This window comes from Natrix helvetica, assembly GCF_964273705.1.
Source record: "Natrix helvetica genome assembly, chromosome: 2".
Lineage (NCBI taxonomy): Eukaryota > Metazoa > Chordata > Lepidosauria > Squamata > Natricidae > Natrix > Natrix helvetica.
The window spans coordinates 73738504-73755273 of NC_138552.1; the positions used below are offsets into that span (position 1 = coordinate 73738504).

General features: G+C 36.9%; 2 protein-coding genes across 4 annotated transcripts in view; one reads left to right on the forward strand and one right to left on the reverse strand.

Annotated features, from left to right (window-relative positions):
• Nucleotides 1-2520: 2520 nt before the first annotated feature.
• Nucleotides 2521-16112, reverse strand: CFAP95 (cilia and flagella associated protein 95). 3 transcript variants are annotated; one of them, XM_081945180.1, is made up of 7 exons: nucleotides 16080-16112; nucleotides 11718-11861; nucleotides 11068-11176; nucleotides 10355-10476; nucleotides 9706-9774; nucleotides 6585-6642; nucleotides 2521-3161 (listed from the first exon to the last, which is right to left on the reverse strand). In XM_081945180.1, exons 2-7 carry the CDS (start codon nucleotides 11813-11815, stop codon nucleotides 2964-2966), a joined length of 654 nt encoding a protein of 217 aa, XP_081801306.1. In that variant the 5' UTR covers nucleotides 11816-11861; nucleotides 16080-16112; the 3' UTR covers nucleotides 2521-2963. The 3 variants fall into 3 exon arrangements, with proteins under 3 accessions (XP_081801306.1, XP_081801305.1, XP_081801307.1); XM_081945179.1 differs by lacking the exon at nucleotides 16080-16112 and having other exon boundaries at nucleotides 11718-12051; XM_081945181.1 differs by lacking the exons at nucleotides 9706-9774; nucleotides 16080-16112 and having other exon boundaries at nucleotides 11718-12051.
• Nucleotides 16113-16252: 140 nt separating this feature from the next.
• Nucleotides 16253-16770, forward strand: part of PTAR1 (protein prenyltransferase alpha subunit repeat containing 1) — a 30543-nt gene continuing 30025 nt past the window's right edge. Inside the window, exon 1 of the mRNA XM_081945178.1 lies at nucleotides 16253-16511. Within this exon, the coding sequence (XP_081801304.1) occupies nucleotides 16426-16511 (86 nt within the window). The 5' untranslated portion in view covers nucleotides 16253-16425. The remainder of the gene's footprint in view (nucleotides 16512-16770) is intronic.

Genomic DNA, 16770 nt, shown 5'->3' on the forward strand with positions numbered 1-16770 from the left:
TTCACCTTTAAGCAGAAATTTCTACTTTATGCTCAGGAGTGTCTGTAGGGAAGATTCGGAAAATAAGATACTGGTCAGAACCATGCAACTGAAGCCCCTCCCCCTTTTAATATGTGTTGTGCCACACATAAAAAGGGGCAGGGCTTTTGTTGACATTTTTGTCCCTTGCCGACACCTCTGTTTATGTGTGTTAACTCTACCAAAATTAAAAGGTAAAGTTGCTGTTAGATACTTGCTCTAACTACAGTGGTTTCCACCAAGGTCCTCTCTTCTGGCGGGAACTGAGGTTTAATCCTATTGGTCGAAGGGTCTGACAGCTCCCTATAAAAGGGCTGCTGTTAGACTCAACCTTCACTGGATTGTTCTCACTTGTTGTACTTAATAAAGAGCTGTTGTTACCGTTAAGCCTGTGTGTACCTATCCATTACCCAATCTAACAGTTTTGAATGAGGATGTTAGCAAATGCTTGATTTAGAAATAATTGATTGTTTAGAGCAGAGGTGGGTTCCTACCTGTTTGGCTCAGTTCAGCCGAACCGGTAGTGACTTGCATTACCCAATCTAACAGTTGCCCTTTGGGTGAATTGAATTCTCGGTAACTTCATGGATGTGTCCATGTAGTTTTCTAGCACACAATGAATATAGTTTTAATAGAATAGAATGTAGGTGTGTCCTTGGTACTCTCTGAGCTTGGTGGTTTCTTTGCAGACATTTCTTAGATAATGAAATGTCTGCAAAGCAAGCTCAGCGAGCACCAAGAATTCCACAGAATACGGTTTTCCAGAAAGTGCTTTCAATTTCAGAGTTTATTTTCCTTCAAAAATATTTGCTGTGTCCTGGTAGTTCACAAATCTCGTTTTACCTGTATCTTACAGGCACATAACTATTACAACTGATACGTTATTTCAAAGTTTTATTTTTGGTAACCCTATCTGAATAGATGATATCTGCTCTTAAGTCCTGATTCTTAGATATGATAGTACACTTCACAGTTGTAAAGCAGTGATAGGGTGACTTAAATTATAGTAAATGGAAGTAAAAAAGAAGCATTATTTGGCCTATTATTTTCTTCATTATGGCACCAAGACTATTAAGTAGAGCAAGACACTTTATTTACAGAAGGATTAAATTCAACTTGAGTCTGTCTATGAAATGACAAGAAAACAATATATATTTTTTTCAGAATTACAGCTCAATAGTGCTCAATTAAGCATAGTATATGAACTCTACTAGAAAGAGTCGAGTTTGGGAGTAAGAGTTGTTGGGCAGAAAGCATCATATTTTAATTCCACTGTAGGCCGCTCTTCAATTATACTGTCAGAGCTATATAATAAACACAGTGTGATACCACTGTGTTTGCAAATATAAAGATCAAAAGCAATAATTGCTATGGAAACAGGAACAAACAACATTTAAGAATAGTTTGTTCTACACATTTTCATCATCATCATTTTAGTTAAAGCTGCACAAAATATTTTTAGTATAACACTGCTTATCATAAGCCTTATTTTTATACACTGTGTGTGAAGCTATAATCCTTTGGCCTAAGCTTATTTACGACTGAAGAATTTGCTTTGTCAAACTTCAGTGATGTATTGCCTTGGTAATTTATAAATTGTTAATCAGAAGATACCAAGTGTTCTTTCCTATATTAGCCCCCATAGGCAGATAGGAACAAACAGCAGTAATCAGAACTAAATCTCTGATTAGGAGTTGCCATATATCAGATATATTACTGAGGTGACCTGGAACTAAAGCACTTCCAGGTCACCTTAGTAATATAGAACGTTTTCTTTCACTTTTCTCTAATTGAATATTCATATAAATTTTTACCTCAACCGTTGAAGATTTGTTTTCTGGCTTGATTATCTTTAGTAAAATACATTTAAAATTACTGAAGTTATTCTGAACATAGCCACATGTTCCCTTAGCTCTATCTTGAAGATGTGTTGTTAAGTGTCCTTTAAAGGCATGGCATCCTGACATCTTACCCACAGCCCACAACTGAGATTGAACTTAGTTTGCAGCTGCTGCTTTCCCTCTTCTCCCAACACAAGGCTACTGCATGCATAAATTGTAGTGTTTTAGGAATGACCACAGAAATAAAACACTTGGTCTCCGGAATCTACCCAAGCCCTATTTTTCATTTTTGGATAACTAGAAACAGTGCTTTTACTTTACTTTACTTACTTTTATTTAGATTTCTAGACCGCCCCCTCTCCCGAAAGGGACTTTTAGGTACAATTGATGGGGGTGACGAGGAGACCCTGTCTTTTAAAAATGGAATCTACCTATCTAGTCAAGATTTGTAATACACTGATGTAGTAATTTTAGACAGTGTGAGATAAATTAGCACTGGCCTTTTATTAGAGAAGTATGCTGGCTATATTTTTTGCTTTGTAAAAAATATTTCATGGACTCCAATACCATCACAATGATTTATTTAAGGAGGCTAAAACAATTAAGTGTTTCATTAACAGACTTTGGATCAACATCCAAAGGATTACAATACTTACTTGAGAGTCTTTGTAATATAATCTTTGCTTAAACTTTTACTCCCGAGTCAGCTGATTAATAATTAGGTTCTTTTAGGCACTGCATTCCAAGGCTTTCTTTTGCAAATAATTTGTGCAAATACTTATCCTAAAAATAAAACTGTTTATATCCTTGTACAGAAAATAGGAAAGAATTACTGCTCTGAGATGTATGCTGAAAAGTCTCACAACTTGTCCTTGATACCAGGTACAGAGAAGGGTGAAGTTGTTGGTATTTGCAACATTTTTAAAATCAAGTTGCAGGCAAAAGTAATACAGTTCCAATTTAAGATTCCATTGTACAAATTTGTTCCCCCGGCCATTTAACTAAACATTATGTAAGCTGCAGTGCTGTCGAAAAGAATAATTCTACTGACAGACATTAATATATAGATGAATATCCTTTAATTTGTAGCATCATTGCAAATGCTTAAGAATTAGCTTCTTCCACATTTATTGGTATAGGATTAGTTATAGGAAATACTTTCTGCTTTAGATCTGTATTAGCATAAACTCCGCTTTCATCTTGCCATGTGTTGATCCCATGTCTCCTGTAATCTGCTGTGTCGGTAAACTGGGAATGACATTTTCTATGTACTACAGAGTACCCGCCCGTATCAGGTGTAACCTAAAGGGAAGACATTCATATATATTATTACCCAAAAGAAAGTTTTGAGGAGAAAACTGTAACATTGGTACTACTGTATACCAATAATAAATTTAGTCAGGAAGGAGGGGAATGGGACCACGTGTGCAGGGGGAGGGGACCGCAGCTGCGCTAATCTGAGGCTGTGCACTGAGGAGCCTCCTGCACACGAGGTCCCATTCCCCTTGCAAGGATCCCGGGCTCGCCCGATGCAAAAAATGCCTAGGTAACATCATCAGTGCTAGAAGGGAGTGGGGAGGTGGGGGAAGGAGGAGAAAGGAGAAGTTTCTCTTCTCAGAAATGTCTTCTCAGTGGAGCTGTGACAGCCTGCCTGTCCCTTTCTGACATTTCTGAGAAGAGAAACTTCTCCGGTCGGGCTGCGCCCATGCGATTGGAGCAACCACGCGGTTTGATGACGTCACCAGCCTCACCAGCCATAAACCTCACCGTACGTCACTGGGACCAGGTGTAAGTACTTTTTTTTTGCATTGGCATAACTTAGAACACTTGCTAAAAGAATAGTCATTAAGTGAGGGTTACCTGTAACATTAAGCTATATTATGTAACATTTACTAAAAGTAACTATGGCAATTTTGTCTGCGCATACATCATTTTCTCTCTTTTTTTGTTTCTTTTATATATTTTTTGCCTTTTTATTATGTAAGTTCCTCAAATTAATTTTGAGTTCAGCAACCTTACAAACTTCATTAATTAAATAAATAAAACCAGACCTAGTACAAAACAGAAAGTCAGCTCTAAAGAAAAAAGTAGGTTTTTGCAAAAAGAATCACAAAGAGCTTAGTAATTAATGGTCATTTTTCTTTGGATAAAAGGAATGGGAGAAAGGCTTGGGTAATAAGAGCATTGAAGTGAAGTTAATTGCTGGGAGGCAATACAGAATTATATCCAGGAGCCATTAAGTTCAAGGAAGCCAGGTATCTAATATCTAGGAAATTTGGGAGGAAGTAGGTAAAAATAGGGTTACCCAACCTTGGAAGCTGGAAGACTTATGGACTTCAACTCCCAGAATTCCTCAGCCAACCTTGCTGGGAAGTCTGGAAGTCCACAGGGCCTTTAAGTTAACAAGGTTGGACACTCCTGGGGTAAATTAAAATGAAAAAAATATGGAGCAAGGAATAAGGATATGTGGGAACAGAAACTGTAAAATTATGAATTAGATATGGTTGGAAAAAGAGAGAGGCTGCCCAGCCAATAGACTATTAACAGAAACTTCAGGAAAGCAAAATATGAGAAATACTTTTTATAAACTAACAAAGAAATACATTTACAGCTGGTGGAAGCTAATATTCCTGTTTTTAATATGAACAAAATGATCCAAGGGTACCATGTATGAGAGAAAGCAAGCTATTCCATCAGAATAATTGAAGATACATTTTTCTTTTTGGGGCTGCTATGGTTATAAAAAGTATGATCACAATCTTATTTTGTTAGATTCCTAATTTATTTTAGAAAGGGAATCCAGGCTGAATCATTATGCAACAAATGCATCCCTCTTCATTTATTAGCCTTGTGCAATCTGAAAGGTTCTTTAAAAAAAATCACAGATATACACAGACAGAGAAACATAACAATGTTCTCCTGATGTTTTCAATTGTAGGAGTTTTATTATATAATTAACTTTTTTCAGAATCATAAAAGGAGATGCCAATAAAGAACACACTGCAATTTTGAAATCCAAGTAAGAACCACTGTCATAGGTTTGATTTTGCAATATACCAGAGACATGAAAATAATGCGTTCTTTTACAAATGGTACTAGAAAACAATGCAAATCAGAGATAGTTAACGGCAAAAGATATCCTTTATCCTTGTATTTCTATGTTAATGTTTTGCCTTCTCATTTTCATCTTCTATCTTTATCTTCTACCTCAGGCTTGTCAAACTGGTGGCCTGCAGGCCGGATATATCATTCGCAGGCTACACCCACCTTGGCTTCACAAAGGCAAAAAACATCACACTACGTCATGATCTTGCCGGTGTTCTACCTTATCTATCATTTGTAGACATATGTAGCTTATCAATGGTTTCTAGTACAGCCCAGAGTTCTATGTTCTACCTTTATAGTTTGTATAGTTTTATTCACAGTGATGTGCGGTGAGGTTTATGGCTGGTGAGGCACTGACCCACTGGTGGGTTTCAATTTTTTTTAGACTTGTGGATTTCAACTCCCAGAATTCCACAGCCAGGCATGCTCAGTTCCGATTTAAAGCGACAGCATTTGTTTTTCTCCTTTGCGAAAGAAGAGTCCTTCTTTCTTTTTCTTCTCCCTTCCCCTCCTTCCTCTTTCTCTCCCTCCCTCCCCCCTCTCTCAAACACACACACACACACACACACACACAGAAGTTGGATTGGACTACACACACTTTCTCCCAGCCCCGGAAGTATCCAGCCCAGCTTCACTGATTACAGGTTTGAAAAGGCAACGTGGCTCTGCCTGCAATCAAACTACACTTTGAACTTTGAAGTTTGAATTCCTCCCCCTCCCTCCGACCCGCACTACCTTTTGCAGCTGTTTCAGAGAGGATTTCAACTCTGCTCTTGCCTCGGGTCCTCTGAAGAAGCCCTGCCCAAACGAGCGCCCTCTACTATGAGGCAGGAGAACTGCATGCCTCACCTACATCAGGAATTTTTAGGCTTTTAACCCTTGCTTAACTCTGCTTGAGTGATCATAAAACGCCTAAAGTCAGACTAGATGAGGCATGCAGTTCTCCTGCCTCATAGTAGAGGGCGCTTTTTAAAACAGTTAAGCAGAGTCATCTACGGTGAGGCAGCAACTAGCTCAGCCTGACCTCAGCTCTCGCCTTTTTCCTTTTACATTTTTTTTCTTTTCATGATGACAGTGATGAGGCTGTGCCTCCCCTGCCTCCTCTGACTGCATGTCACTGTTTATTCAGCTTTATTTCTACTCTGATTTCTTTTTAATGTAATGCTTTTCTTTTTCAGGCCGATGCCTGACACATCACTTATGTGGCTTGTTGGGTACTAGTAGAATTTGGATTATTCCAGATTCCACTTCCTCATATTCAGTCCCTGAAGTTGTATTGACCATAAATGCTGGTCCCCTTTGAGATTTCAAGGCTGGGGATGGTGGGGATGCTTCTCACCCTGTTGTGTCATTTCCCATGTATTAGGGCACTCTGCTGCTGGCCCCAGTCTAACACATCTACAACTCAAATGCTGTACTACTACTACGGTAATGTACTAATTTTGGACATAGCTTAACTGTTTTCAAAATAAAATCTGCTAAATTATAGAGCTCCAACTGAAATCTTACTGTCAATTGTCATAATATTTGCTGAGTAGTAGCTGCTTATTAAAATCCTGTTTTCCATAACAGTCCAATACCCTTTATTTCCCTATATTCTTTCTATTCCCATGTACTTACATATGGTATATAGTCATATGGCGGAGTATAGTCTAATCGGTATGATGTATCCATAAACCTGTAAAACATAAACCATGTAGTAAGATTAACTCCACACTATTTTCTAAACTATATTTACATGCTCATTAAATATAATTGAAAATATAGCTAATCTTTTTCCTAGAAACCAAAATCAAAGCATTTTTTCTCAAGTGTATTCAAAGCAATTAAAATATCTTCTAGCCACTATTATATTTCCCTGTTATAAATTATTTCTTCAGATGTCAGTTTTTCTTTTTCTTTTTTTTGGAGGAAACATTCTATATAAAACCTAAACATTTTCAAACATCTATTTGATTAATTAATATCTCACACAATGACAAATTGGAGATTCTTAGATGGTTGGAAATGTTTCTGAAGAGGAGAATTACACGTATATGAAAAATCTCACTGTTTACATTGAGTTAAAATATTTCTATATCTTCAGCCTCTAAAGTTCTCACTAAGGCTTGCAAGTAAACAGAATAAATGTTCTATTGTCTCAGCAATTAGATAAGGTTTAAAATTATGCCTTCAAATTTATAGGACAACTACCACAATACAAGGATGAAGTTGGATTTGAGATATGTTTGATATTTTCATAACTCCGAGGACCAAAGGAATCTGTGGCAGACAAATTTCCATCTCATCTCTCTTTATGCATTTCTTTCACATTCTCTCAGAAGAAGAAAGCATGAGTACAATAAATGTGGCCTCTCACATTTTTGAGTTTATCATAGTTAAGGCCTTATGATTCAACCTTTTCTGGTCACTAGTACATGTTTTGCAAGACACCATGTCAATACATAAAAACAAAACATACCCTTATCATCTTGTAATAAAGATCATTTTGTACCACCTTTTCTTTGAAAAATGACCTCACTTAAGTTTCTGTTCCAAGCCAGTGACTAAGTTTTGGAACAATTTCCAAGTTACAATCAAGGCAGATGATCCATCTCTTAAAAGCTAGTTTTTAGGAACTGAGAAGAGAGCTTATGGCAGCTGGACTTAGCTTCCTCTTCCTTTTCTTTCTCTGATCTGTTTATTATTCTTCGTAGAGCAAATATAATGTATCATATTTCTGTGGAAACAGAACTGGTCAATAAATCGGTTCAATTTACAAACATTAGTCTGCACAGAATAATGTCATTGACGTTGATAATGCTGGGGATGTATTCTGTGCTCCAGCAGCCCACCATGGCTTCTGAAATCTAGTTATCAGGGTTTTTTTTAATCTCCTTCCCTACTGCTAGAAAATCTGTAGTTTAAAAAATCTAGAGAATTATGGTACTAGATTGCAATAAACATTGCTGCCATCTGGTGGTTACCTAGATTTCTGCACCAGATTTCTGGTATCTCTACTTTTAGGGACAATTTACTTTGAACATTACTGAAAAGTTAGGCTGACCAACTTTAAGCATTCTTAGAAGATGACTTTTCTGTTTCAGCCTGACTTCAAGCCTAGATAACAGCAAGGCAGAAGTGCAATCCAATTAATTTCTTTATAAGTGGTGACCTTTAATACCATAAGACTTGATATGTCTCTGTAGCATCTTTGTGGATTATTATAGTACCAATGTTCTTATTTTCAGGACTGATTTTAAACATGGAAAAGTACTTGATTCCTTGGAATTGTTTCCAGGGTTCTTATACTGCCTATTTGGTTGCCCATATTATATAAACAGTAAATTAATCATTGTGCTATTGGTAATCTATAGCTTTCAATACTTTCATTGTGTTGAAACAATCCGTCAGCCAAAAAAAAACCCTAGATAATTAAAACTGTTACACATTTCTGTTTTCACCTAATTTAGAAACAGGTGTAAGAAGACCAAAACCACCCCATATCATCTTGACTCTCTTTCCTTCCTTCCTGTCTACCTAATAACTCCGACAATAAAAAAAGAAAGTTAAAACTTTTGTCACCTAGGCTGAAAGCAAAGCATGTCTTATCATAGATGAAACTGGCAAGTGTCACTGACTTCACTAAATAAGAAAATCCCCTCAAAGTATTATTTCTTCATTTCAGTAATAAAATACACAAATTCTTCACCCCAAAGTCACTCCCCTTGACCCACCATAAATAAAAGCTTGCAAAAGTCCACAGAAAGTTAAGCTGAATTTCCTCACTATCAGACCAGTGGTGCTTTCCAGTAATCCCTAGAAGGCGGGCTGAGTCCACAAACTCTCTAAGAACAATACAATACAAGGAGTTATTTATAAAAGTACCTCTCTAAAGCTATGATTCATGGCCACCTGTGATTGCTATGACTGACTGTCATGCTCTCAAATTTAACCTCTGCTTGTAGCAACTGTCCTGTGTTCTTTGGAACAGCAGGCTCAGAACAGATCAAGAATTTCTTCTAACACAGGGAAAAAGAGGTTACTTGACCAAATCAAGGGAAACTCTGAGTATGCAAAAGAAAGTGCCTCCGGCATTCCGGCAACCACAACAGCTGCAAAGTAGAGACTGCTCTTGTTTAAAAAACCAAACATCCTAGTAGTGGTTTTTGCTTAATGGAGCAACTGCAACTAAGCAACCCAGCACACAAAATCCTCCCCAGAGAACTGTGGGAAAAATCAAAGTATTTTGTCTTTATTTCTGATCTGTCTTTCCATTCCTTCCCACCTTTCTCCAAAGCGGTGAATGTGTTTGCAAGTAAGTTTAGCTACAGGCATAGGAAACTTTACAGCATGATGGTTCTGAAGTACAAATGCAGCAGGCTGTTATGGACAAAGCTCCCTAAAAGCAAAATCTTCCAAAGGTCTAAGAAAAATTTAGGGTATTGTATTAGTAGCAGGACGAAGAAGTCAATCAGAAATCATAAGAAACCAGTTTCATTCATTTGAATGGAAATAAACTGATAAATTATCAGTTCTCTAGTACAAAAAAAAAAAAACATTGAAATAATTGAAACTGAAGTTTAAGTGTTCTGGTAATGCCCAGAATAAAATTATCAGATACTTTTAAGTACCAAGGTAATGTTATGAGGTACAAATATATGAACCTTTATCATATTAGAGCATCAACATGGAGCACAACAAAATCTGAACTTCATAGTAAAACTAAAATAATTAGCCTATACTGTACGTATATACAAACATTTTAAACTTCTCTGGTGGGTGGCGTGGTAATACAGCACCAAAACCTGTTTCAGGTAGCCCTGTTTCCCTGAGGGGAAAAAAAAGAGAGACAGCTTTCAGATTAAAATTAAAATTAAAGGAAAAAGCAAGCTTTATTTTAGATCCAATTGGCAATGCTGGATGGACGGATGGGCAGGCAGCCTTAAGTCAAAATCAATTCAATGGGCTTTACAAAGAAAAAAGTGTATGGGAGTGCAACCTTAGAAAAAACTAGGGGTGTGTTTGTGTGTGTGTGTAAATAATGTGTTTTTTGTTTCTTTACTGCACTTTGCATTGTTGCACTGCCCTCTACTGGATGAATTGTGTCAAATACTTTAAACATAATTAAAAAATCATTATTACATTAACTTTGTAGTTCTCAGGATAAATTTTATGTTTAAAATCAGTTACTGTTTCCTCCTTTTATTTAATGTTTTGTGAACATTAATGAACTATAAAATATATCAGAGATTAAATGGAGTAATTCTTGAAATAAAGGATTAATAACTCCTAAAGTTTTTAAAAACAAATATATGGTAGAAAGAAATAGGGCAAAAAAAGATGACTGTGATATATTTTATATGATAGTATTTTTTAAATTATCATAGATGTAAAAATATCAGAAATACCTGTCAACAACAATTGTGTGAAAGCCATCTTCATCCAGCAAAGGTTTCAAAATCTCTAGTTCTTTATATTCTTTTTTGCTACAGGGAGATGACAGATAATCTTGATATGTTGTTATCCATTTCTAAAAGTAAATGTTAGAACAAGGAATCATTACATAATTTCAATGCAATACAAAAATATTTTTTCCAAGTACTCTAATAACCAACCCTTAACATCTGTTGAAATCCTGGAGATATAACTTCAATCATAATTTATGCATTTCCACCCCAATCAATGTTTTTAAAACCAATTGATGTATATGATGAAAACAGTATGTGTGTTTTATTTATTCTTATTGTTATGTCAACATTTGGCTAGTGAATTAATTAAGGATGAGTTGGTCATTTTCTAGTCACAAATAAAGCATCCCAGAGTTCTCTTTCATGGCTGAAAATAAACATTGCAACTAAAGAAAAAATCTACAAAACTGTGCAATGCTTATTGAGGGGGGGGGTATTCTTGAAATCATTGTTGTTGGTTGAAATTAATATAGGTAGTTTTAATACCTATCTTGAGTCCTCTAAAATGTCTACACAATATTTATTAACTTAATAACAAAATATAGGTGTATTCTATGAATGGCAGTGCTGGGTGATAATATGTTGATAATAAATAAATATGAATGTGATACATCAACATAATCAAACATGCTATCAACAATAAGCTATCTTACTTGATCCATGTTTCCAAATCTCCAGTAAGTAGACTGACATAGGTTTTTAGAACCCAAACGAACTTGATGGATATCATAATCCTTAGGTTCAGCCTCTCTGTTCTGGGACCTTTATAATAAATAATAAATAGTAATACTAAAATTACTATATTTTAAAAGTTACTAATATCTACATTACTCCCGACATAACATTACAAGTCAAACCCAAATATGTCTTTATGCAGAGCCAATTACATTTTTTTTTAAATCAAAGTCCCATACAAAAACACTTCTCAGGAAGTGTTAAAAGTGTCTAAATCAGGGGTGTCCAAACTTGGGAACTTTAAGACTTGTGGACTTCAACTCCCAGAATTCCCCAGCCAGCATGGCTGGCTGGGGAATTCTGGGAGTTGAAGTCCACAAGTCTTAAAGTTCCCAAGTTTGGACACCCCTGGTCTAAATAAATCTGAAATAAAAAAACAAAATAAACCCAAAAATTTGAAAAAGAAAGTAAACTTCAAATATTATTACTAACTCAACAACTAAGCTTCATATTGAAAATAGCAAGAATGAATGACAGCTTGTGGCTTAGTCACATCTGGTGAGGTTTTTTTAAAAGAGAGAATGATCTTAAACCACATCAGACCAGTCAACAGTACTTTTTTTCTTACCAGCCAGACACAAGAGTGGGTCTCCCATAATATGCTGAATTGGAGCGCAAGGTCAGCGCTCCTTTACGCTCCATCACATCTGGTGGCCCTAATTCCATCTTCAAATGATTTTGGATTTTCACAATTTATACAGGGCCACCAAATCTGAAATTATTCCTCCTACTGTAGGGCAGTTCACAGCAGAATATTCATATTCATTTGGGATGAGAGTATTATATCTAAGAAATTAATACTTCACTCCTTCTATATTATTTCTCAAAGTTCCAAGCTTTCACTGGCTTATTCTCTCAATTCAACAAATTAAATGAGCAGTGAGGAAGGAAGCCTCCGCAGCTTTCATTCTTTGCTGGGCACATTAGTCTCCATGGCGACCACTGATGCTATAGAGGAAAATAACAAACCTCAAAATCATTCCGCCAAGAGGCCGGAACTACTTTTGGGTCTGTTCTTTGTAAGTCAAGGGGAAAGCTACGAATAATTCTTACAAGGTAATACTATGGAAATATCCAAAATGTGAGATACCATGCTAAGCTTGCCATCAAGCCTTATTGAAATGGAATTGTGAATATATATATATGTATAATCTTTATTGTCATTGTACTTAAATACAAAGAAATTGGTTTTATATATATAAAAAATGATGAGGAATATATACGTGTTTGTGTGTGTGTGTGTGTATTGTGTCACAACCCCTGGTATGACCAAATATGGGAGGAAGCATACTGCTTCCCTTTTCTGTCTTTCGGCTCACCCTAGGAGCCATCCAGGCAGAAAGCCATTTTTTTATGTTGCCTTTCTTACATTTGTGTTGCATTTGTGCTGATAAATAAATAAAGGGAGACTAGTGTAGATCTATTTCAAGCTATTTAGCTCTCTTCAGGTTCGATTCCCAGTAAGGGTATGGCTAGCTGATGAGAGCTAAATAACTTGAAATAGATCTATACTAATCTCCCTTTATTTATTTATCAGCACAAATGCAACACACACACACACACACACACACATATATTCCTCATCATTTCATAGGCAGAGTCATGCTGAATTCAACCTTTTCTTCTGTCAATAATCAAAGTAAATAAATATATTATTACAGTATTTCTTTTTAATGAAAAACACTAGTCAGTAATCCAGGACATTTCTATCTAAAAGGCCCACTTTATGTTCCCATTTTGTGTTTTTCATAACAAAAAAACTGAAATAGTATTGGTTGAATAATTAGTAAGTGAAGCTATTATACAAAAAAGTCTGTTTCAGAAAAATAATACAAAAATCCATTTTAAAATATACAGTTGAAGAAAATCAGAAAGAAAGAATATGGACATAATAATGACAAACACTTTGCTCAATCATAGAGGGAGATACGGCAAGTGAAGACAATATGTATCATTTCAAAATGTAATAATCATATTGTATTAAATTGAATGCAAAAAATCTCTATATTAACAATTTTATTATGCTAACTCAGGGTTATAAATCCAGTGACTTAGTTCACATAATGTCGTAAGACAGCATGCTTAATAAAATCCTTAGTAGAAGAATTCACAGTTAATACTAAACCAAAACGAGGAATCCAGGAAAGACATAGTTGTTTGATTTTTTTGACTTAGTGTGATGAGATAAGTATACTATGAGTAAACTCTTAAGCAAAGCAAAAAAGAGAAAGGGAGGAGAAAGGAAACAATAACTGATATTCAGGCTATAAGAAGGAAAATGAGAGTCAGTAGAAACATTTCATTAAGTTTGTTTTATCAGCTGCTGAGATAGTTTCAGGTTGTACCAAGGCTTTCCCTTGAGCTGTAAGAATGAGAAATAAACACATCGTTTTTAATCTTCTTCCTCTTCCCAATTGTTAAATTATAAAATTCAGCTGTTAACTTTAACCTGTTTCAATATTTAAGCAAAACACACCAGACCTTTGATAGGTAGGAAACTAAAGTATGGAGAAGTTAAATATTGTTTTATTTTAAAGAAAATCATATTGAATTATGTGATAGGTAAAAACAAAACAAAAAGTCAACAGAAGCTCCATCAAGTATCCTAATACTAAAATAAAAATAGTAATATTGTGAACCCTCCCCGGCTTGGAAATCTGGCTGGTCCTAACCTGGTTAGACTTTAGTAAAGCACTGAAGCCCTGGCTATTCCCACAGATGTTAAGGCCTGGAAAGTAAATTAAATCTGAGAATTATTGCTTTTGTACACTGGGATTAGTTTTGACACTGGGCATTATGGTTTAAGACTCTTAGAATCACCGTTGAGAGATGAGCATTCTTATTCAATCATATAAATAAATAAAGGTTCATCTCATTGCTGAATTGCTAAACCTGGTCCTGTTGAAATCACAGGTATGCAAATGAATGACAAGAAAAACCTAGCTGAAATTAAGAGTTTTGTTTAGGCCAATTTAAGATTGTGAAGGAGCTACAAACTTTCAAGTACCCTGTTTCCCTGAAAATAAGACCTCCCTGGATAATAAGCCCAATTGGGCTTTTGAGCACATGCGCTAAAATAATCCCTCCTCCGAAAATAAGCCCTCCCTGAAAATATTGCAACACAGCAGCAGCCATGAGGTGACCACGCTCACCGCCTTCTGCACCTCAAAAATAATAAGACCTCCTCGAAAATAAGGCCAAGTACTTATTTCAGGGGTCAAAAGAAAATAAGACCCTGTCTTATTTTGGGGGAAACACGGTATTTAAGAAGTATCCCTCAAATATGATAACAAAGGAAGAAAAAGATAACAGCTGGCTTATAACCACAACTGAACCACAACTTGTTTCCATTGCTAAACAAGACAGTTAAGTGAGTTTTGCCCTAATTTATGACATTTCTTGCCACAAGTGAATCACTATAGTTGTTAGGTTAGTAACATGAGTGTTAAGTGAACCTGGCTTCCCCATTGACTTTGTCAGGAGGTCGTAATAGGTGATCACATGACCCCAAGGCACTGCAACTGTCATAAATTCATGCCAGTTGCCAAGTGTTTGATTTTTGTTCACATGAACATTGGGATGCTGCAATGGTGTGAAAAATGGTCATAAGTCATTTTTACAGTTCCATTGTAAATTTGAAGAGTCATTAAACAAATGGTTATAAATCAAGGACTACTTGTATAATAACTTGTTTTATGAGGCTTGGCCGAGATATGGATTTCTTCTTTGATAGTTCCTTGATTAGGAACTTTGTTGTTTGTTTATGCTATTTCTTAGTGTTATCTGATACTATTTCAGGAATAAATCAAGTAAGAAATACTATAATTAAGGAACCATATGAGAACATTCAGTGTCCATGGTGTGGTTGTCCAGAGTGGCTGAAGATATCACGCTGGCAGTATAACTGTAGACCTGCCCTGATTAGTATCTGGGAACATATTGAATTTATAGTTTTAGTCCCAGCTTGTTGCAGCATACATGTTGCATTAGTAGAAAGAAAAGGTGCCACAATTTCCTTGCACGCTTGCCTGAAAGTAAGCCTCATTGGCGTTATTTTATGTATTTATTTCATCAAGCATGAATTAGATAACAGATATAAGTATAAACATTTATTTATTTATTTGTCAACAAGTACAAGGAATCAAATATGAAAACACATGAAAAAATGGCACAAATAAATAGATATAAATAAGCAAAACATAGCCATAAACACACAAAAAGGGTACATATAAATGGGGACAGTAGGACAGGGACTGTAGGCACGGCACCTTAGGAACCTCTTAAGAAACACGTAAGATCCACGGTAGACAGTTTAAGGTAAAGGGTATGAGGGTTAGAGGAACTAACAACAGGATCAGGTAGGGTGTTCCACACATTTACTACTCTATTGCTGAGATCGGTTTTCCTGCAATCAAGATTAGAAAGTATTACATTTAGTTTGTATCTATTGATAGCCCTTGCATTATTGCAGTTGAGGTAAAAGTAGTCATTAACAGGTAGGATATTATGGCAGATTATCTTGTACACTAAGCTCAGGTCGGAACTTATTATGATTATGAATACATGACATGAATACGAATTTTATTGCAAAATAAAATTCTAAAAAAAATATTCTATTGTAAAATAAAATTGTAAGCAAGCCTCAGCGGGATTTGTTGCCAAGTAAATACTCTTGGCACTGATACTAACTACTGAGTGAAACTGAATAGGAGCCACTCCTCAATGAATGCAGTCCAATTCCATCCATATTCGTTCAATTTATTTTTGAAGAAAGGGGCTAAAACCTGAGAGACCCTGAGGACGAGTAGCGTCACAACTGGTATAATTATATCGTTGTATACTTGATTTAAAAAAAACTGCAACCCATGACTTTTAAAACACGAATAATTAACTTTAAAATATCTGGAGGATTCCCCATCCTGAAAACAACATAGTGGGGAAAGTATAGCGGGGGGCGCGGAAGGAAAGCGGGACGGCGGGTGGAACTGTTGTTCCCCTGCTTGAGAACGGGGCCCCCGGCCCTTCAGAGCATCCTTTCCCTCCCACATCCTTTTTTCTACTTCTTGTTTGTCCAGGGCCACGGCGACCAGGTCGAAAGGAGGAGGCGGTCCTTCCTCGTCGGTTTATTCATTTCGCCGAGCTCCGCGCTCCGCCTCGGCGAGGCCTCTGACCCGGATGCGCTTTGCTTTTCCTCGGCCTTCCTATGCGGGACGACGGCGGCGGCAGCGAGGGCGCTGCTACCGGTCGTAAGCTACGGTGGCGGCAGCAGCCCGAAGATGGCCGAGTCCCCGGAGGAGGTGGCCGTGCTGGTGCAGCGGGTGGTGAAGGACATCAACAGCGCCTTCAAGCGCAACCCGCACATGTGAGTCAAAGGAGAGCGAGGGCGGGCGACCACTCGCCGAAGGAACGCGGGACGGCGCCGTCTCGCTCCGCGGCTCCCTTTTTAACGCTTTGCTTCGCCTTGAGGAGGAGGAGGCTGCAGCCCCCTTTCCCCCCCTCTCTCTCCTCGACGGGGAGGGCTTGCGAGGCTCGGCTGGGTTGTCTGGGAGTGCAACGAGGGGACGAGGCCGGGTTAAAAAAACAAAACAAAACAAAACACTCCCTTCCTTCTCTCTCTTTTC

What these genes read in the sequence shown, in the direction of transcription:
- CFAP95 (XM_081945180.1), bottom strand. Translation starts at nt 11,815, where the DNA reads ATGGAATTAGGGCCACCAGATGTGATGGAGCGTAAAGGAGCGCTGACC. An exon ending in CCCACTCTTGTGTCTGGCTG is followed by an intron (nt 11,177 to 11,717) that starts GTAAGAAAAAAA and finishes TTTATTATAAAG; the next exon opens with GTCCCAGAACAGAGAGGCTG. An exon ending in CATATGACTATATACCATAT is followed by an intron (nt 3,162 to 6,584) that starts GTAAGTACATGG and finishes TCTTCCCTTTAG; the next exon opens with GTTACACCTGATACGGGCGG.